Below are 22,012 nucleotides of genomic sequence, written 5' to 3'. Positions count from 1 at the left end.
GTGCACCAAACCCTGTTCTCAGTTATACCCGTGTCTTCCTGTTTTGTGTTGTGCAGATGTGAAACAGCAGAAATACCTAGAACAAGGTACCATCATGTTGACAGGTAGGCACCTAAGGTTTTGGTGGTTGGGGTTTTTTCGTTTCCTTTTTTTTTTTCTTCCTTCTTTTTTTTCTTTTCTTTTTTTTACATTGTTTGAAAGGTACCAAGCTAGGGAGGGCAGAAGCACTTGCATGTGACTATCCTATCCATGGTTCTCTTTGATCTCTCTATCATTTAGATCCTTGATTAGTTACCAGAAGTGCAGAGTCAGTAGAACACAGCACAGCAGGCAGAAGTGGAAGTGCTAATCCCATCAATACGGTTGTTAGGAGAGACCGAAGCTCTGAATCAGCTAGGCTGTGTTCAGCATGAAGCAAGTGCTGGGGGGCAGTTAAGTTGGGTTTTTTGTTGTTTGTTTTTTTTTTTTTCCTAATGCTTACACTACATTTTCAAGCTGATTGTGCCCTACCAGGCAAGAGACAGTCTCAAGGTGTTCAAAGTATAAATTTAAGTAGATGAAAGAAAGGAAAGAGATAAGAAAAAAATATGTAAAAGTTTTTTATGGACAGCTTTACAACTTCCTGGGGTAGGCAGAGGTTAATTTGTTCTCTTGCTATCTTGCAGCAACTTAGAATCACTGAGGTTGGAAAAGACCTCTAAGATCATCGAGTCCAACCGTCAACCCAACACCACCATGCCCACTAAACCATGTCCCTAAGCGCCTCATCTACACGTCTTTTAAATACCTCCAGGGATGGGGACTCAACCACTTCCCTGGGCAGCCTGTTCCAATGTTTCACCACTCTTTCAGTAAAGAAATTTTTCCTTACATCCAATCCAAACCTCCCCTGCCGCAACTTGAGGCCATTTCCTCTTGTCCTATCACTTGTTACTTCGGAGAAAAGACCAACACCCACCTCGCTACAACCTCCTTTCAGGTAGTTGTAGAGAGCGATGAGGTCTCCCCTCAGCCTCCTTTTCTCCAGGCTAAACAGTCCCAGTTCCCTCAGCTGCTCCTCATAAGACTTGTTCTCCAGACCCCTCACCAGCCTTGTTGCCCTTCTCTGGACACGCTCCAGCACCTCGACGTCCTTCTTGTAGTGAGGGGCCCAAAACTGAACACAGTATTCGAGGTGCGGCCTCACCAGGGCCGAGTACAGGGGCACGATCACTTCCCTACTCCTGCTGGCCACACTATTTCTGATACAGGCCAGGATGCCATTGGCCTTCTTGGCCGCCTGGGCACACTGCCGGCTCATGTTCAGCCGGCTGTCGACCAACACCCCCAGGTCCTTCTCTGCTGGGCAGCTTTCCAGCCACTCTTCCCCAAGCCTGTAGCGCTGCATGGGGTTGTTGTGGCCGAAATGCAGGACCCGGCACTTGTCCTTGTTGAACCTCATACAGTTGGCCTGGGCCCATCAATCCAGCCTGTCCAGGTCCCTCTGCAGAGCCTTCCTACCCTCGAGCAGATCAACACTCCCGCCCAGCTTGGTGTCGTCTGCAAACTTACTGAGGGTGCACTCAATCCCCTCATCCAGATCATCAATAAAGATATTAAACAAGACCGGCCCCAAAACTGAGCCCTGGGGAACACCGCTCGTGACCAGCCGCCAACTGGATGTAACTCCATTCACCACAACTCTCTGGGCCCGGCCATCCAGCCAGTTTTTGACCCAGCACAGAGTCCACCTGTCTAAGCCGTGAGCCACCAGCTTCTCTAGGAGAATGCTGTGGGAGACAGTGTCAAAGGCCTTGCTGAAGTCCAGGTAGACCACATCCACAGCCTTTCCCTCATCCACTAGGCGGGTCACCTGGTCATAGAAGGAGATTAGGTTGGTCAAGCAGGACCTGCCTCTCATGAATCTGTGCTGGCTAGGCCGGATCCCCTGGTTGTCCCGCTCATGCCTTGTGAGCGCCCTCAAGATGAACCGCTCCATAATCTTCCCTGGCACCGAGGTCAGGCTGACAGGCCTGTAGTTCCCCGGATGCTCCTTCCGGCCCTTCTTGTGGATGGGCGTCACATTGGCAAACCTCCAGTCATCCGGGACCTCCCCCGTTAACCAGGACTGCTGATAAATGATGGAGAGCGGCTTGGCGAGCCGCTAACTTAGGGAGCTAAAAGAGGACCTCGGAGGCAAAGAGATGTCAGACAGGGTGAGAAAGGTTTGAAAGGCTGTGTCTGTACATTAGCACAAGGTTCCCCATTCACACTCAGGTCCAACAGCCTGATCTGCCATACTGCTGTACACATCAGTTATAGCCTGGAGCCTGCCAGTTTTCTAGGCAGAGGAGATCTGATCCCGCACAGGGACAGACTCGACTGGGACACACGAGCTCTGCCGTTCCAGGCAGTGTGAACGCAGCTGGGGAGCCTGAAATTCAACCACATTGCCAAAGGCAGTACAAACACTGTCCTTCAACTCACTGTAAGACAAGTATGCCACTGGAAATGCCAACAACCTGTGGCCACACTTGCATAGTTCGGACGGATAAATTTAGCCTGACTTGTCCCTTAGGTGCTGCCTGGGCTCTGGACATTTGGGTGAAAAATAAAACCATTAAAAAGATCCTTACCAGCAATTTGCATGAACTAGTTAATTTTTCTTTAAGCTATGGATTTCTTTTCTCAGTCTACCACACAGGAAGGGAGAAATCGTTTGTTTACAACTAGAGATGGAAGTGCCTGTGAAGACTTGGAGTTCAGGGTCTGGTTCAGATAGAAGTGTAAAAACAACTGGAAATCTCATCAGAACAGGCTTTACAGAGGTATTTTTTTCATTTCTGTTCTGAAATCTGGATAAAAACCTCAAGGTGATAACGCTTGGCAGGGTATCCTAGAAATTCAACAACCGAAAAGTTACTGCTAGAAGCAAGCCTGGGATTCAAGGGGTTCTTTTTCAATACGGATCCCCTTCCTTTATCCCTCCCCTCCAGCCTCTTCTCTCTACTCTTTTCTTGTCCTCCCCAGTCCTGATCTGATTTTGGAGACAGGGAAGTACATGCCAAAAAAAACTCCAAAAAAAAGAAAAATCACTCAAGTGTGAGGCTTTGCGTTGGCACCTTTTTCAGTTTCGAACTAGGAGTCCCTTTCTGTAGGCAAATAACCCAGCCGCAGCCACAGAGGTGAAGAAAGTAGAAAATCCAATCAGCTTTAGCAGTCCCGGCACAGACGGCAAGTTCCTCTCCCAGAAGGTTGTAGTGATGGGCAAAGCTGGAACATCCTGCGGGGAGAGCATCCATTATCAACATAACATCGCCACTGTGAGAGGCAGGCTGTAAATCGAGAGATTCTTGCGGCAGAAACAGAACCAGGTTGAGGCAGTTCATGTTATCAAGAAGTACAGCGTATCAAACTTTTCTGCTCAGTTAAAGAGAAGAAGAGGAGACACATGGAAAGGATTCATAGCCCAGTTAAAAAGCGCAGCTCTTTCTGATCCTGCATTACAGAGTTGTCAGCCGGGTGCCCTCTCTGAGCTTCTATCACGTTCCTGTTTAGGGAAGGGCAGTTATGGTGAGTAAGGGAAAGTTTATTTTGGCTTTGATTTAGTGAACTTAAAATTTTGTTGGCTGTTTTTATTTATCTCATCAGCAAAACCTCAGAAAAAAAGTAATCCATTTAATCTACAGAAAGACTTACAATTGATTCAGGTTCTGGCTTCCAAATTTCACTGTCTGGGATTTTCCTCATAGCAAACAGTATCTGAAAATAAATAACATTCTCTAGTAAGTACCGTTCATTCTTTGAAAGGGAAAAAGAGCTGGTTTCAATTTTTGTTTTAAAATGGCATGATGAAGATAACAATTGAGCACATAAATTGCTGTGTATTCAAGTTTTAAAAGAAAACTCGACCTTTGTACAACTCATTTCTGGGGAGGCCTGATATTTAATAAGATACTCCTCCTAGTGGAAAATAGAAACAGTAACAGAAAAACCTCTCTATGCTCAGTTAGTCCACGCGAGATATCGGGACTTGACTAGTCCCATAGGAACAAAGTAATATGAGTATGACTAAGAGTTAAGTACATGCTCATGGCAAAGTGAGGCGTGCATAAACCAGCTACTGCATGGGCAAACTGTATAGCCAGGAGTAGCTTGTTTTGCAAATTTTATCATGATGTAGGAGGAGGAACAGAATCCTGTGAGTGGTGACAGACCACCACTTTCAGCCAGAGAAAAGCAAGACTAAAAAGAAAACCTTCACCGTGGAAAAGTAACCAAAGTATCAAAGATACCAGAGATCAGTAGGATAGTAAAGATTATCTGAAATGATAGTCACGAAAGACAGCAAGATTAACTTCTTCTACAGTAAAATAAAATGCAAGTGGTGATATTAATGTTTTTCCTATTCCAGGCACTTGGAGATTTAAGATTTGCCGTCTTTTACGATGGGCTTTTGTTCTAGACAAGATTTATGGACCCTGTCAACTTTTCAATACAGGAGAGTGAGAAACACCCTTGCACGAGATTTTAAACATATTTTCCTTTCACAAGTAAATAAGGAAAGGAAAACATAAAAATTTTCTACCAGTCAAGCTCACTTGCCAACTTCTCTGCTGAGACCTATGGAGGTTCTGCTGTAAATCCTTACATTACAGAGGTCATGAAGCACTATCTCTGGAGGTTTTCAGGAATAGGTTAGGTATAACCTTCACAAATGGGACAGTTGACCCCTGTCTTTTGGAGCAGGGGTATGGGCTAGACAAACTCTCCAGATCCCTTCCAGGCCAACTTCTGTTCCACGACTGTAGTTTTTAGCCACAAGGTTCCCTTCACCTCATAAAACAAAGATGAAATTTCTTTTGCTGCTCTATAAACTGTATTATTCCTGAAAATACTTGAGGAATTGGAATTTTCTCAGAAGCAAAATATCTAAGTCTTTGTTTAAGAACTTTATGTAAAGCTGTCTCAATGGTATATCACTGCATCAATGGTATTGTTGGAAACAGTTGAGGAAGGGACTGGCTTGGTGTGCAGAGCTGCAGAACTGAGCTGTTCCTAGCGAGGCTAACGGCCACAATCTCTCAGTACAATGACTAACAAAACGCCCACTTCGGGGAAAAAATGTCTAGGTGAGAATTTGGGATTTCTGTTAGAGAAGAAAGGATTTCATTCCTGGAAACAGAGAAGCAGATGAAATAGCCAGAACCCTTCCTAAGCATTCCAAATCTAAGTGCAAAACCTTCATCCTTTTTGAAGTCTATCCCCTTTGCAGGGATTTGCATCAAGATTTCAGAACACCTGAAGCTGTCAACACTCAGTTCCCATTTCACCTCCAACCAGAAGATCTTTCATTTTCCACAGGATATTTGACAGTGCCCCCTGTTTTGGGTTTGCATCTGTACCTCTCTGGCTGCTCTTTCTCCAGCCTGTACAGCCCCCTCCATGTACCCGCTCCACTCTGTGGCTGTCTCTGTGCCAGCAAAATAGATCTTGCCAACAGGCTGCCGAATAATCCTGGAGGGGGACAAGCAGTAAGTCATATCAGCCATATCGGGAAAGATAACTGAAATCCTTGGGTTAGTATTAGAATAAAAGTGTTTTAAATAACAGCGAGCACTTAAAGATAGTAACTTTGGGTGAGTTGAGCTGGATGGGGAGTCTGTATTGCACTTCATTTCTTACAGTAAACACACCAGTGTTCATATTTTCTAAATATTTACACTGCAATTCTTGCAATGTTATTTCTGGTTGTGAATCTAGTGCTCATACGTGTGAAGGACAATTAGCTTGAGATGAGGCTTATTCTATCTCACGATTTTAGACAGTGTCATAAATACCAATGCTAGACATTACTGGCACAATGTAGCATTCTGAAGTACAGCCCCATGATATCTAAAGTAACAAGCAAAAAAAAAAAATATTTTTTTTATCCTATTTTTGCCAGAATTTCCAATAATTATCTTTAAAATTACTTTAAAAACTAAGGCCTCCATATGCTCTTCATTACAACTGCTTTACTGCTCTATGTTCCTTTTAAATTGTGAAAACTTATACTTCAAAAGTAGGGCTATGCCACCACATTAAAAACTATGTATCTGAATCCAATCACCAGTCTGATCAGCAAGCCTTTTTCTTTTTGGTACATCTTATTTTCATGCAAAATCTTATGTCGGAAAGGACTGTATACAATGGCACACTGATTGCTATATTAAGTCTTGACTGCTAAAAGGAAAGGAACAGTCCAAAGAAATCACTCATTACTGTCAATGTTGGCAGGAATTAACACTCTGCCAGTATTTATAGAAAACCAGCTAAAGATGTGCTGGAAATGGTAACGCCGATCTCAAATACCCAATGCCAGTTTTGTAACCAGATTGTGAAAACTTCCCAACTCCTTTTTAAGAACCTAGTCAGCTGTATTCACCAAATAACGGAAGTGAATAAAAACCCCTAATGATACTGTACTTATCCATCATAAAGCCCAACTGAGACAAGTGGAAGGTTATAATATCTGTTTAAAATATTCCCCAGTGATCTTAAAGGTATAAAGTGAACAGTGACAGAGGATTTACGACCCTTTCTGAGGATATTTATTAACTTGCTCTTATCTTACTACTCCAAAGCCCACTATAAATAGACACCGTACCTTCCATACTGCGTCATTATGCCTGGTGGGAAGTAGGCTGTGTAGCAGCCGCCAGAATATTGCTCTTCACACCAGTTCTTCTCTTCATAATGCACGGGCTGTAAAACAAAGATTAATTCACTCAAGGAAAGGACAAAGTCCCGAGAAAGCTGATAAAAGAACAGAGGAGACAGCAGAGAAGAATAGCTTATGATTTGTTGCATGTCAACATCTGACAAGATGAGCACATTTAACAAGTCTCTTAATGCAGCATGGATCCGACACAATAAGCCTTAATTTTAGACACTGCTAGCTATTTAAAAAAAAAAACCTAGCTAATCTGGCCACTGTAGAACATAATCCTCTTAATATGTCAATGTAAATTTATGCTTTTAGCACAAATTTATGCTTTGAGCCATGTAAAGCAAAATTAACCTCTGGTGTACACAGGTATAATGCTTGTAATATGTACATTGGAGATATATATATACTGTTAAAAAATGTGAAGTACGGCACTTGCATGGTTCTGTGTACAATATCGTTGTGTTTAAAATGATGTAATCTCAAGATCGGTGTTTACAACTGCTAACCCTCATAAAATTGCCCTTAAAGGATAAAGGATGTTGATCACAAACTAAATGTGAGATCACACAAATCCTATCAGTTATTTACCATTACAGGGAAGAGAAGGCAAGGGAAAGGCAAAAAGAAAAACACATGCAGCAATGAATCTTAGCAACTAGTAAGAGAGAAGAAACATTTTGCTCAACATAGACTGAGAGGGAAAGGCAAGCCTGTCACATCTGAAAACAGTTGAGATGTATAGTGGTAAGCACTGGGAATGCCACCCATGAAGCTGGACAAGAACATATCTGCCTTTTAACTGTTTCATAAGCTCATTCTTATCCTCACTGTCATCCACAACCCAAAACTTGTCATAACCACCTCTCCACTCCTCTACAGAGGGCAGCAAGCCCTCCTGTAGCCGGTACCTTTTCCAAAATGCTACGCAGCACTGTGCTGGAGCACTGCTGCATTCCGGTTTCATTCTGCCCTTCCCCAGCTCAACAAGTCTGACAAGAGACACCGTGGTTTAGATTTTATGCTTACATGTAAAGCTTCCTCTGATCCCAGAACCCTTGCATAGAGCTCACACAGCCTCGTCTTCCTGCAAGAGAAAAGCAACAGAAGACTTCTGTGTAAGGAAAGAAAAAACAAACCACCTCTAATATGTCCTAGTTTCAAGAGAACCAGTATTAATATCTCTTGAACTTGAGGTTCCAGCTTTTGGGGGATCTATCCTAATTGCTCAGCCTCTGGATCACTAGAAATAACTCACTCAAACTCCTGTGCTGCATAAATGCCGGTTTTACCAGCAGTTATGCAAGCTGTTCCCTTAAGATACCTCTAGCAGCCCAAATTCATATATTATCCAAAGGTTCTCTAGGCTGTCAGGAAAATAAAGTAGTAAGGCATTGCGCTTTTTTGTCTTGGCACATAGTCTAACTTACGGTTTGTTCCTACAAAGATGCAGGTATTGATAGCCTGAGGCTCTCAGGGAATCAGTACTTTATTTCTGTATCTATAAAATTTCCTCCTATTTTAGTTTATGAGTCTATAAATCCATGAATATACTTCATTCTGTAGCAAACCCCAAGTGCAATTAAGTTTGCTCCTACAAGCTTTTGGGTACTACTGTTTACTGTTAGCCACACCGCACCAATTCCCAAACACAAGAAGATCAAGATGAAATAGTAGTTAACAATTACGAAAACCAAACACGCTCCGCAGAAAGCCACGCTGGGCACAGAAATACAGCAGTCCCAGCTCTGTAACTGCATGGGCTACACTTGCAGCTATATAAGCATATGAGGAAACTGTATCTATACTGCTGTATGAAGCAACCCAGCTATACAGGAGCCCAGCTATACCCATGAGCAGCTGAACTCAAAGAATGCTACAGAAAGGGGATGAGGAGAAAAAACAAAACAGGAAGACCTGAAAGGCCTTGAAGAAGGTGTCCTCCTGTGCAGGTTGGGGCTTGAGCAGGAAAGTGAAGGCTGCTACAGTTCAGGAAGAGCTGTGGCCCTGGGGTGATTTTGCTGCTGGCAGGTGTCAAGCCCAGCAGCAGAGGGGAAGGAAGTGGCCCCTTTCTTGTGCCCTGGGGCGGAGGACAAGGGTTAGCCCACTCCAGAAGCAGAAATGCATGGTGATGCAGTGACTGGCCAGGAGGGCTCGGAGAGCTGCAGGGTCTATATATGAACATCACTCTGCAGTCAGGGGGTGACATGAATCCAGCAACAGCCATAACAAAAGGGATCATTTCCTCCATCTCTCTCTCCGTCTCTCCCTAAGTGAGGTGACTACCGTGCCCTGCAGACCACCAGCACCTACCCAGTGTCTGAACAGAATAAAGCTATTTTAACAGCATGATCAAGCAAAGCCTCTGCTGAGGTCTGCCCACCACCTCTCACAAATGCCCACCAGCTCCTGCTTTCAGGGCAGGTCAGTAACACCACGGGGCTCCAGAGCAAAGTGAGTTATCACCTTGGGACACATCTGCTTCTGCTCCTCTCAGCACCATGACAGGGATGAGAAGGACCCCTCGAGGTCTGCCTGTGCCCTACCCTTTTCCACACGTGACTTCCAGACCCTTCAGGGAGCCTGGAAATGGTATACCGGAGGCTGGTAGGGATTCTCATGTACAGCCAACTTCAGGGCTCCAAGAACGTGCAAGGTCACTGCTGTTGGCTAACCACATTGCAAATACAGATAAAGTTAGTTTAAGATAGCTGTGCAAAAGAAAATATTAAGCTTCAGGTGAAGGGCATCTTCAGACTCTTAAGAAATTTCGACCTTGGAAGGAATTACTCATCAATAATAAGGTATTATTTGACAGGAAGAAAAAAAAACACACAGAAATGCAGTTTCTAAAGGATTGAATCGTACCAACAGTAATCTATCACCGAGGATATTCCCCCTAATAAGAGCAATCCTTGTAGATGCACTAGTTTCTCTGCAACATCTGCACTTTTTGTCCTAGAACAGTTTAAATAGGTACTTATTTATGGATTTATGGCTAACGCTAGCATGGAACACGTGGAATATGCAGTGAGTAAAATCCTTATTTCTTGGCTTTGGACTCAGCTGTGAAATTGCCACCATCACTAAGTAAGAGGAATGTTATGCCTGGAGCTACCTAGGTAGGATCCTGTTAGGAGTTACACTGTGCCCAGTGTGGAAGAAGCTGCAGACACACAGCTCTTCTCCCTGGTCTCTTATTCCACAGCTGTGTGTGATGCCATCACCTTCATTGCACAGCTGTGAAAGGTAGGGCACAATCTAACCACTGTAATTACTCATTGGCACCTGGCCTGGAAAGACCAGCTGGAAGGCAGCAGTGAGTTTTACTCTCTTCAGTCTGGTTTAGGCTGTAAAATGGTTTCCATCCCCTCGCACAACCGCTGTTCCCAGCCATGACTTAGGATAGCTGCCACAGACTCTACATCCTACTCTTAATATCCAAGGATTACCAAAAAACTTACCCTGTCATCAACATGATAAAGGGAGAGCCCAGCTTGTGTTGATAGGTGAGCACAGCATCTCAGCGAGATGCATCCTCTGTAGGGTGCCACAAGAAGCCTGTCCTCAGAAGAGATCCCTCCCTGCGAACACCAGAGCCCCCATCTAAACAACACAAGCTGGTTGCACCCTGAGCGTACACTGGGAGAAGATCTGGGTTTGCGTTCTACCTTCTCCTGGACCCTGGTTTCCACTGGAAGGAGACTTGTGCTCATGTGCAGGAGAGGAGCTGCAATGCAGCCCAGTGGGTTCCTGCCTTGGAACTCCCCAGGGGGAGTGAGTGAGCAGCTGTGTGGTGCTTAGTTGCCAGCTGGGGTTAAACCTCGACACTGTGACCAGGACTTTAGGAGCCAGAGGCACCCCAGCCCCCCGCACCAGGGTACCTCTATCGGGTACCAACCCAAGCATATTTCATAAGCATTCTCTACCAAAGCAAAGTCCTTCCTAGTCTAAGGTTGTCCTGGTTTCGGCAGGGATAGAGTTAATTCCCTTCCTAGTAGCTGGTACAGTGCTGTGTTTTGGATTTAGGATGAGAACAAAGTTGATAACGCACCAATGTTTTAGTTGTTGCCAGGTAATGGCCAAGGACTTTTCAGTTTCCCATGCTCTACCGACTGAGAAGGCCGGAGGTGCATAAGAAGCTGGGAGGGGGCACAGCCAAACTGGCCAAAGAAACATTCCATACCATGTGACGTCATGCTCAGTACATAAACTGGGGAAAGCTGGCCGGGGGGGCCGCTGCTCGGGGACTGGCTGGGCATCGGTCGGTGGGTGGTGAGCAACTGTACTGTGCATCACTTGCTTTCTGTATTATTATTATTATTATTATCATTTTATTTCAATTATTAAACTGTTTTTATCTCAACCCACGAGTTTTTCTAACTTGTGCTCTTCCAATTCTCTCCCCCATCCCACCTGGGGGGGGGGGGGAGGAGTGAGCGAGTGGCTGCGTGGTGCTCAGTTGCTGACTGAGGTTAAGCCACAACAAAGGTTTATTCCTCAAAAGACAGGAATTCAAAATCCTTTTGTTTAAAACTTGGTCGTAGGCAGCAGCAGGGTCAGTTAATTGTGCTAATGCTTTTAAGGCCCAGGGGAAAGCAACCTTTCCTTCATGGTGCCTTGCAAACAGCCAGGACAGCCCTTCGTTTCACAGAAAGGGAAGCTGTTCTCAAATACTGCAAATGCTCAGTTGTATCTAGTGTATTGTCACACAGCATAAGACACCATTTGGTGTTTATGATGGCTTAAAATGCTGGGCACACTGGATTTCAGAATACCTACACTACTTTTATCGTCAGTCACCTGCTGGGGGTCTATCTCAAAGCCTGAGTGCTGAGGAAAAGGCTGCCTTGTCCATTCCTGCCAAAATTAAAAGTGCTTTGTGGTACCAGGCTGTCATTTGAAAAGACCGGGACATTAACAGCCCCATTTAGACCCATTATCCACAGACTAGATAGACTTTTGCTAGACTACCTGCAAAGCTAATCTGAGAAGACTCCATCTTCTCTAGTTAGACTAGCTATTACTGTAAGAATGTTTACTTGGACACAGTATTCCTTGTGGCATGCTTTAAAAACAAATGTATTTTCTCCATGTCAAAATAAGGCTCTCCTCATATCCATACTCTCTACTTGTAGCTTTAATTTGATCAGAAACTGTGAATCAATGTGATGGAAAAAACTCATTACTTTGTAAATTCTATTTTAGTAATAAAAAAAAGAGCACTACTGTATGCAGAGATTTGTTTCAACAAGACAGTAAAAAAGACCTTCATCTGAGCCTAAAGGGCATTTTTTCCCATAACTGAGGGTGGAGAGCTGGAGGCAGCTTTTTGACCCCTTCATGATGCGGAGGTCTCATCGTGGCAGCTACAGCAGTCCCAAGGTTGCACTAAGTTACTGAAAGGACTCTCCAGGGTGATTAGAAAAAAAAATCAAGCACAGGGGCCAAATCTGTCCCTTCTGACAAGCTTTCAAAGAGCTCAGCACACTTGCAAGAAGCCAGAGGGGTAGCAGTGGGGAGGGAGGAGGCTGGCCCTGGATGCTTTCCAGTGAGGGCAGCAGAATATCTACACTACTTTCGTAGTCAGCACCTTAGAGCAGTTCTTTTGCCAAAGTCACAATAAGCAGAGCAGTCCTGCTGGAAAATGAGAACCAGGACAAGAGAGTGTCCAAAGGGCAGGGGCTAGCTACCACATCTGCTGCCTGTTTGTGGGAATTCTGTGGGGTCTTCATCCAAAAACAAATAAGAGATCTTCTCCTTAAAGTGACATGTCTTCCTACTGTTGCAAAGTTACAGAAAACTTCCTTCGAATTAGGACTTTTTTTTCCTGCTCTGGTCATTTATAACAAAAGTTTGACTCAGATTCCATGCAGATCTCCAGTGTTTGTACTTACCTTTCTTCTTTTGTGAGACCTGTCAGTCTTCTACACTTCCGAGCAAGAATGAAGCTGTAAAAAAAGGAAGACCACAAACAACTCCCATCATGTTACTACATTTCCTGCATTATTTAAAATGCCAATACCTTATGATGAGATGCTTGTGATTCATAGTATTAGCTTTTGGGTCTCTACCCAAAATATCCATTTCACTTGTGCATAATGTTATATGCTACGCCTGCTGGACTCACTGTGGAAGGAACCACTCTGAGATTCGGGTTAGAATATGTGTATGAGCTGTTTCCCAATGACCTTAACTTTATACAGCAGTGCATGCAGGCATTAACAACAGGAGGTGAAGCCTGGGATCGAACTGGAAATTATTGTTAAATAAACTTTAAGACTGATCATACTCTCTGGCTGTTTGAAAAAACAGAACAAAACAAAATATAATTCTAGAAAACAAATTTTCATTTAAAGAACTAGAAGGTTTGGGGGAGGCAAAATATTTGGAGAAAACTTTACATTTCTGCAATCACTCCCTTTTTTCTTCTCCTTCCTTTCCTCTTCTCCAATTTTGTATTTTGCCACACAAAAAGGCAAAAGGTGACAGTGAGAAAAAGAGAAGAAAAATAGAATTTCTTTTTTTTTTGGGGGGAAGTTTTTTGAAAGAAAAGTTCATAGAACATATTCACCACACACCGAGAAAGTCAATCCTTTAACTATTTTAAAGTATTTCCCTTCAAAAGTAGCAGGTTTTCTGTTTCAACTGTTACCTCTAAGGCAAAATAAAAAGGCATTAACTAGACACCTTCTTTGCCTCTTACCCTATTATGGCAGGAAAGCTGCCATCAGGCTTAGTATCATCAAGTGTTAAACCAATTGCAGCATCCTCATCTTCAATGATCATGGTACCACAATACCCTGGTAAGCACAAAGTGGAAAAGAAGTTAGGATCCATGTATCCAAACGCAGGAACGAGCTTCCAAGAAGTTGTGAAATATTCAGAACTTGACCGGAAAAAGCCCTAAACAACCTGATCTAAATTCACCCTGCTTTGAGCAAGGCATTGGACTAGATGACATCCAGAGGTCCCTCCCAATCTCTATCATTCTCTGATTCTATGATTCTAGCGTAGGGAGATATGAAAACAAAGGAAAGAACAACCAAAAAACCAAGTAAAGCAATCCCCATCAATTGACAAACATTAGCACACAGCTCCCTTGCAGCAGTATTCCTTTGGCTCAGAGAAGCACTAGATCATCTCTAGAAGAGAAAACTCAGATCTGAGATGTGCTGACAATTAACAATCCTTTTTAAGCATCTTTAAAACAGAAGTCAATAAAGGAACCTCCTATTGTTGAATTCATGATAGAAAAATAAATTATTCTGCAACCCAGTTAGCAAGGTAATTATTAATTGCACAGAAACAGACTGCTCTCAGGTACTGAAGATGTTCAAGTGCCTCAAGCACAATTGTTTCCGTATATGACATTTACATTAGACATAGGAGGAGATATTTGTACATTGTTTTGAAAACACAATTGTTCTTAAAAGAAGAGTTGAAGAAAATAAATTGTTCTTAAAAGAACAACAGTGTCAGCAAAGCACAGTACGCAAACTATGGGTTCTACCAGGAAATAGGAGTCACCTCTTGCCAATCCATCCCAAACCTAATAGCCAGAATATGCCAGGATCCAGAACTCTTAAAAATCATTCACAGAGATGAAGGGTGTCTACATCTGTAGACAAACACAGATGTGGATTCTTTATAACCAGTGAAGAGAAATGGGTGTTATTACGTTGCAGATTGTCTTAGATTCAGTGAGTTCTAAAAGAGATCTGAGGAATCATGATGGAAGTATTCAGCATGTAAAGGGAGTGCAGGATGGCTAGCCCAGTTGGGGATGTCTATGTGAAGACACCTTAAATTAATCCTGCCCATCCAGAAGGCAAAGTTTTCACAGGCTGATAACTGATGGGATAAAACCTCTCTCCATCACATATCACTTGTACCTTTAGATTACTGTACAAGTGGGAGAGAGTCATCTCATACCCAGGTGCCACTGAAGGAAAAGGAGAGGACAACAAAGAACAACCAAGGCAATAAGTAACAGACATGAGTTCTCCCTTCACGCCTACCTCCTCCTTTTTATTCTCCCATCCACTCTCTCTTCCCAACCAATCTCTCAAGTTTCTCAAACAGGGAAAGGCAAAAATGGCACAGAAGTGTATGAAGTCTCCTTCTAAAAGTCCAGCATCCTCTAAACACAAAGTCTACTCCATTACCATGTACCCTCTTCCCTCTCTCCGTCACTACTATCCCCTTCAATTAAAACATAATACCCTTCTTTCTCCAGAAAGTTTCCTTATAGTACACAATGCACTTGATGACTGAGCCCATGGGGATTCGGTTGATGAGCTGGTTTCTCATTGGCGGCAAAGGTGGGTTGAAATGAATCTTCAAACCAAGAGCTGGTGGAATGGCACTGATCACATATTTGCTCTGGAAAAGAAATTATACATAAGCCAAATACATTCTCCACTACTGCATCCTAAGTATATTGCTCTAATGATCTTGGCAGACATCTGGGGAGGCTGCAGGGTGTATCTTCTGAAGCAATTTTGGCATTTAGCATAAGAATTGCAAAACGGAACCCTCACAAAATCCTGGTTGTTAAACAACAAACAAGCATTATATAAACAGCCATCTGTTCCAATGATGGGCAGCTGCTCTTTCCCCAGCACTTGAAAAAAGCCAGTGGAAAGATTTTCTGTGTTACAAGAGTCCATCGGTCTCCCTTCCATCTGGACTCCTCTGTTACAACTTGGAAGCAAAGCCTGAAATGTTTTTCACAGAAAGTTTATTACTAAGCTACATTTTTGTGTTCACCTTACAACTATCCTTTAATCTGGAAGGCAACCAAATACTAGAAGAGATGCTAGTGAAGGAAGAGTTCGAATATACACTTTGCTTTTCAGGCATCACTTTAAAGCTCTATCATTGCTATTACTCAGGGACAACGAGAAAGTGTGATTTTCTGTCATAGTCACTTTAATCTCTGCCTCATTTTTGTACAGGATTTTGGAGAAGTCAAAAAGGAAGAGCTAAAGGTTTTCTAGCCATCCCAGCACAAACAGTTGCTTGAATGTTAGAGGTTTCATTACCTCATATAATTCATGATCTAAGGTTTCCACTATGACACTTTCACCCGACTGGTCAATGCGGATGACTGGCTTCCTCAGCTTCACGCGGCCTCCCAGGTGCTCCATTATTTTCTCACTGATCTGGCCAGAGCCCCCAACAAACTTCCTCTCCTGAAACACAGAAAACGACAACTCGGCAAAGCAGAATCAGCAGAGTGATGCATGTGAAGCACGTTGTCATGACGAACATTTTGCTTGGGATTCAAAACAAATCCCGTTCTTCTGTTGTTATCAAACCTTTTTAGGAAAGTTCAGCAGTTTCACTTGGAAAACCTATTCACGTCCCTTTCTCTTTCAGTGAACTCCTCAAACACTTCCCGTATTTGACCACCAGCCAAAACTAGAAGTATCAGTAACCTCATGAGAAAATCCCTTCTCATGGGGTCTCCAAATGGATTCCACAGACCTGTGTGAATCAGCAAGACTTCTGAAAAGCGCTTAAACTTTTAAACCTTTCTCTGAGTTCACTTTTATCCCTGCAGAGGTCTGTGCGTCAGAAGTAGAAACCCTAGTCCTCGTAATAAATAATGAGGTATAAGGAAGTGACGTAGCTTACACCAAAAATGTATCCTGCAGTTATGTTATCTAACTTAATTTAAACTCAAATCACCTCTAACATAATGCAGAATTCAAATAATATTTTATGCAATGTATATACAGTTAAATTATCTATAATTATTGCTTGTCTATGCATATTTATGAATTTAAACATGTTTTGTTGTATTCTTTGTATTTTTGGTTATTTATTTATGATTAAATAATTTGCATTTCTAAAATAGAATTATTTCTAATATATTGAGTAAAATTTGCATTTCTCAAGTGTAAGACCATTAACAGAGTCTTTACTTTCTTGAAATGCAGAAGCAGCACTAATATAGCAGATTTCAAACATTTCAGAGCAATACCATAGTTAAGCAGGGGTGTTCATTTTATTCAGACTGATTTTAAAATCTTAACAGTTTTAATCCTGGGAGCTAGTGTCTTTAGGAACCCAGTTCTGGGCTACATTTTCAGTATTAATTCGGAGCACTCTACACACTCGTGCAGCTAGCATTGCCATCCCCAGTAAGTGCTTCTGAAGTGGTAAGGCTTGCTTCAGCCTCATGACAGAAATAAGCATAAGTAATACTTTCTTTTTTTAAAGTGGAAAAGCAAAGTAAGTGTTCTAACCAGAGTTCAAAAAGAAGCCAGAGTCAGGAACTGATACAAATCTACTGATCCCTGGGCCAATGCCTTCAGCACAGGAATAGCCTTCAACATTAGTTTTGCAAGATCCAGATTAATGTGTAAATGAACAGAACTAGTTATTAATGTGCTACCGGCTCAAAATCATGGACGCCTCAGTTGGCCCTCTGAACCAAAATTAACAAGCAAAAGAAGGAAGTTAAAACAGGGCCTGTCACAAGCCATAGAAGGTGATGGCTGACAGTACCTGCCCTCCGTTGGTTGTTGAGAATATCCTTGTTGTCCCCCCACACTGCTTCACGTACCACAGAAACCAAAGGGCAGAGACCTCGTGGGGTTCAGAAGTGACATCCACATTCACAAACAGAGTTGCAAAACTCTTGGCAGCACTGCAACAAAGACAAAGAAAGCGAGTTAATTTAAAAACTGAAGGAGGGTGACAATCTTGTTCTTTAGTAAGGGAGAGACTATCTTTGGCAACCTCTTCTTTCACTGAAAGCAAAGGATTCCTTGATTTCAGTTAAAGTAGGAAACAATATCAATTCCTTTTATGCAACATTTTTAAAAAAAATGTTAATCAAGCACTGCTGTATTCCAGCAAAATTAGGGCTCCAGGAGACACAAGAGCCAATGAAAGCTTATGTCACTTTATGCTACTAATACAAAGCTAGCTTGTCACCCTAGATTCAGGATTAAGGGAAGCAAGCCCTCCTGTCTTCACTGGACTCCAAAACAACCATGTCCTCCCATGGTTCCCAGGTTACATCCAAGATCTGCAGCTCTGTTTGCACCTGCTGAATGCCTGTCCCTCAAGCACACAACATAGGGATTATTCAACATTTGTCATAAAAAAGTTAGGGATCTTGTCTAAACTTATCTAAACTCTCTGGATTAGTCAGCATCCCCTCACTGCCTACTCCTCTGCTGTGCTCAGGGAGAGTGCTGCGGCTGGAACACAACAAGGAAAGAAATGGAAGTAGGAAGCTGTAAGTGAAGAGACAGCATATACACATTCATGCAAAAGTCTGGCAAGAAAAGGGAAAGGAAACTTTTGATTGCTCAACTCGGTATTTTAAACAGTGGTCTGGTAGCCAGTGGTGATGAACACAGAAGTGGAAAGTGGCCTGTGTCTGAAAAAGGATCACTGCTTTATGTCCTCCAGTTGGCGCTTTCATAACAGCTCTACTGAAAATTACTGTATAAACCTGTACAAGATTTTGGGGTGCACTAAGACAGAGTTAATTAAGGCTCAGGGAAACATTCCTCCTATTAGAAGTAAACACTTCCTCTGCCCTCACTCTAAGGAGGAGTTTAAAGGGACATGGACAGGACCAGGAGATGCTCAGCTTAACTACATTGTGATTGACAGGGACTGAGATTCTATAGGTATTTCATATGCCAGGCACCAGGCAATCAATAACCTCCAAAACCAGTACAGAATCCACTTTTAGTTGCTTCTTTCTTTTTTCAGTCTTCGAACTTCAAAAAAAAAAAGTGAAAAGCATAACTCAAACATACTATTTCAAACAGCTGTAGATCTACATAGAAAAAAAAGGTATCTTCTGTCCTTTCTAAAAATGCAAAGTCCGGCTGAAGTAAAAAGCTGATCCATTTTCTGAAATACGGGTGCATCCTGGCTTCATTCTTGACAGCCAAAAATAATACAGAAAATATTTATCAATTTTTGTCTGTATAAACACATACTGTAAAATATGATCAACTCTGAAAGATATTTTGTCTAATGGGAGAATTAGTATATGTATTTATTAATATTTCATAAGCAGAAGGTATTAGATGGTGGTTAAATTCTCGTAGTTTCTGCCGCCTTCTCCCATTGCTTTTCAGCATTTCAGTTCTGTGGTTTCTCCTGGTGTTTTAGAGATGGCAGTGATTTAGAAATGGCAGTATGATTTCAACTAAGAGCACTCGGGGTATTTCCAGCACGCAATTTTAGCCAAAAGCAAATCTGTACAGTCTGTTAGATGAGAGGAAACAGCAGAAGATTACCCTTCTGGATCATTACCTTCCAGGTTGGAAAGTTTCTACAGCATGTTACCTAAATCTTGCACAAACTGGGCAAATCAAGCTGAGATGCACATATAAAATCCAAAAAGCATCTTGGAATTAAGGGAGGCTGACGGTTATGCCAATATTGAGGTAAAATGTCAAGTCTTATTCCATCAGAGTTTGAAAAAAAAAAAAAAAATGACTGTAGTCACGTGAGCTCTTGGATATTGAATGACTACCGGCGTGTGGCGTTTTGCTAACTGGTATAGTTCCTTACCAAATCAGAGGTTCAGATGGCCAGCAGAACCACCAGCATACATTTCCATATGGTTTTACATAATATGGATGGTGATACAAAAAAGAAAGGCTTTCTATATGCTTTTGTGCAATTGTAACTCGTTAAAGCAAAACAACTGAAAGATTAAAAGATTTTGGACAACAGCCTACTGTCCATTAACAATGATCATGTTGCTCTCAGGAGGCTGGCTAGCCATAAAAATGCCCCTGTCAATGACAATGTCAGCTTGAGTGGGTGCTAGCAGGCTTCTGCACCAAGCTTGTGCAGGCTCGCTGCAGCCGCCTGTCGGGTGCTTAGCAATTCTGAAGAGGTTGCTGCAGAAATCAATCTGCTTTACAGCGAGGCAGAATTAATGGCGTTTTTTTGCTTCAGTGTGAAGAAAACCAATCAAACTGTTGTTGAATGGCAAGTAAAGAAAAATTGCTTTGATTATACATAAAACCAGGGAGCATTTTCAGTTTCCCTGGGTGGTATATAGTGCAGCAGTTAAACAACAGAATGATGGGTGTTAAAATGATTTAGTGCTATTTCAAGACAAATGTTATTTTTATAGCACTTTGGTAAAATCAGCTGGTCTAGCACTGAATAAATGTGTGTTGTTCCATCAAAAGTTTGATTCAAAAACCTGCTGTAGCCAGAGCATTTTTCTTGTAAAAGTTAAACACGCAGTAAAGAGAGGGAAAGTGCGTATAACAGATGAAGGTACTACCTATGTCTTCAGAAGTAACCCTCCCCAAATACATTTTCCTTTTATCTTTATTTTAGTCTAAAAAGTTATGGAAATGTAACAGAAACTACTGTGTGTGCTGACAGGTGTCGTGGTCCATTATTACAAGATTTTCTCACCCCATTTCTTTAAGAAGGCTGTATTCTAGTGGTAGTTATATCTGTTTGCAAAACAGTAATGCCTATTTGGAGCTCTAAGGCATGTAAATATAAGCTATTATATTTTGTATTAAAGAGTTTCTTACTTTGTCCAGCAAATTTTATCTATGAAATCTTGCATAGTCATTTTGTCCCATTCTTCTGCATGTGGAGCTTTCCACGGGGCTTCACTGGGAATCTAAGGAGCATAAAAGAGCATTCATCAGCAAATGAACGAGTGGCATAAGAAAGAGACAACAAACACAAACAATCACAATCTCATCTTTACATGGTAATTCAGCCTGCAAATTCCTGGCAGGTAATAGTGAACTTAACAGAGGATGCTTTTAGTTTTTTGTTGTTTGTTTGTTTAAAGATTTTTTTTTTTTTTTAATGTAAGAATAGAGAATAATTTTAGAGCTAAGAACTTTGCCTAGAAAGGCAAAGTACAGTACTGGGGAATGTCTCTGAGTTCTTCCATATCTCTCCCATTCATCTATGCAAGTAACAGCAACCTCTTCTCAAAGTCTTGTAGCTCAGTCAATAGAAAACATACGCTACTGATAACACACTAAAATGGTTGAGCTGAATTTGAGGGTGGAGAAGGGTGTATATTTGAAGTCTACAAGCCTCTTAAAATATTACTTACCCAATCGGCAGGCAAAGTGCTAAAAATCACACGCATAAACCCTAATGTTCATATATCCAGAAAAACGAAGGTATGACTGCAGACAGCCTCAGCAGCACGGCCTTCAGAAAAGCTTACCAGGATGCCACTCAGAACCTGTGCTCTGACCATCAGTGCATACCAAAATGCATGGCACGATGCTGCTCTTGCCAGCACCAGGTTGTTCAAGCTAGAGCAGCTTGGCCCATCTGCATCCTAGTCCTGCCTCCACTCTGCCCCTCATGGAGACAAAGCTGAGCTGAGACGGTCAGCTGCAATTCCTCATGCCATACCTCCTTTCCCATTTCATCCATCGTCCTCCATAGGTTGTTGTAGTCCAGGTAGGCCAATGGATTCCACATAGGAGGGAATGGACCTTTAAAGGGGTAAGACTTACCCTACAAGATGAAAAACAAACAAAAACATCATAAAAACTAAATACAACCATAATCATGACTTCTATGTGCGGGAAGCTGCACCAAATGGTTAAGTGTTCACTGGAAGAAAGCACACATTTAATCAATACACGTAACAGCTTCCGACCCATCATGTCTGTGTGTGCACGTAGAACAAGAGGTAATGGGCACAAACTGAAACAGAGGAGGCTCTGTCTGAACATGAGGAAACACTTTTTTTTACTGTGAGGGTGACCGAGCGCTGGCACAGGTTGCCCGGAGAGGTGGTGGAGTCTCCATCCTTAGAGATATTCAAAAGCCACCTGGACATGGTCCTGGGCAACTGGCTCTAGGCGGCCCTGCTTGAGCAGGCGTGTTGGACCAGATGATCTCTAGAGGTCCCTTCCAGCCTCACCCGTTCTGTGATCCTGTTATTCTACCTGTGCGACTTAAGTGTGATACACAGTTGAATTAAGTCAGTTGTGTGCAGAACTGATATTGCCTTGTGTCTTCAAAGCTTTACCTTGGGCACTTCCTGGCAACAAAACTAATACCCTGCAGTAGAGTCATTAAGATCAGACCAAAAAAAAGAGATGGAACAGCACTGCTCAATTAAGATGAAAAATTGGCTATTTGTTACTGAAAAAGAGAAACATATCTTACATTTTTTTCTCCTAAATGTTCATGAAAAGACTGAACTGTTAATTGTATTTAGTGGGTTTTTCTTTTTCTTTCAAAACTAGACAAAAGCAGCTGTGATGAGCTTTATTATACACTAAAATCATAGCTCAGAGACCTTCCCAGAAAAAAATGGTTTCAGCT

The 22,012-nt window shown here is 42.3% G+C and overlaps 1 protein-coding gene across 1 annotated transcript in view; it reads right to left on the bottom strand.

Moving 5' to 3' along the window:
* The window catches only part of MAOB (monoamine oxidase B), a 55,493-nt gene that overhangs the window by 2,851 nt on the left and 30,630 nt on the right, over positions 1–22,012 (bottom strand). The window contains exons 4-15 of the mRNA XM_076355143.1: positions 21,089–21,193; positions 20,236–20,327; positions 17,207–17,348; positions 15,736–15,885; positions 14,914–15,073; positions 13,395–13,491; positions 12,586–12,639; positions 7,718–7,775; positions 6,629–6,726; positions 5,385–5,496; positions 3,679–3,741; positions 3,102–3,262 (exon numbers count right to left, since the gene is read on the bottom strand). Coding sequence (XP_076211258.1) covers positions 3,107–3,262; positions 3,679–3,741; positions 5,385–5,496; positions 6,629–6,726; positions 7,718–7,775; positions 12,586–12,639; positions 13,395–13,491; positions 14,914–15,073; positions 15,736–15,885; positions 17,207–17,348; positions 20,236–20,327; positions 21,089–21,193 — 1,287 coding nt within the window. The 3' untranslated portion in view covers positions 3,102–3,106. The remainder of the gene's footprint in view (positions 1–3,101; positions 3,263–3,678; positions 3,742–5,384; positions 5,497–6,628; positions 6,727–7,717; positions 7,776–12,585; positions 12,640–13,394; positions 13,492–14,913; positions 15,074–15,735; positions 15,886–17,206; positions 17,349–20,235; positions 20,328–21,088; positions 21,194–22,012) is intronic.

This window comes from Aptenodytes patagonicus, chromosome 1 (assembly GCF_965638725.1).
Source record: "Aptenodytes patagonicus chromosome 1, bAptPat1.pri.cur, whole genome shotgun sequence".
Taxonomy (NCBI): domain Eukaryota; kingdom Metazoa; phylum Chordata; class Aves; order Sphenisciformes; family Spheniscidae; genus Aptenodytes; species Aptenodytes patagonicus.
This window is presented reverse-complemented; position numbering and strand designations above follow the sequence as displayed.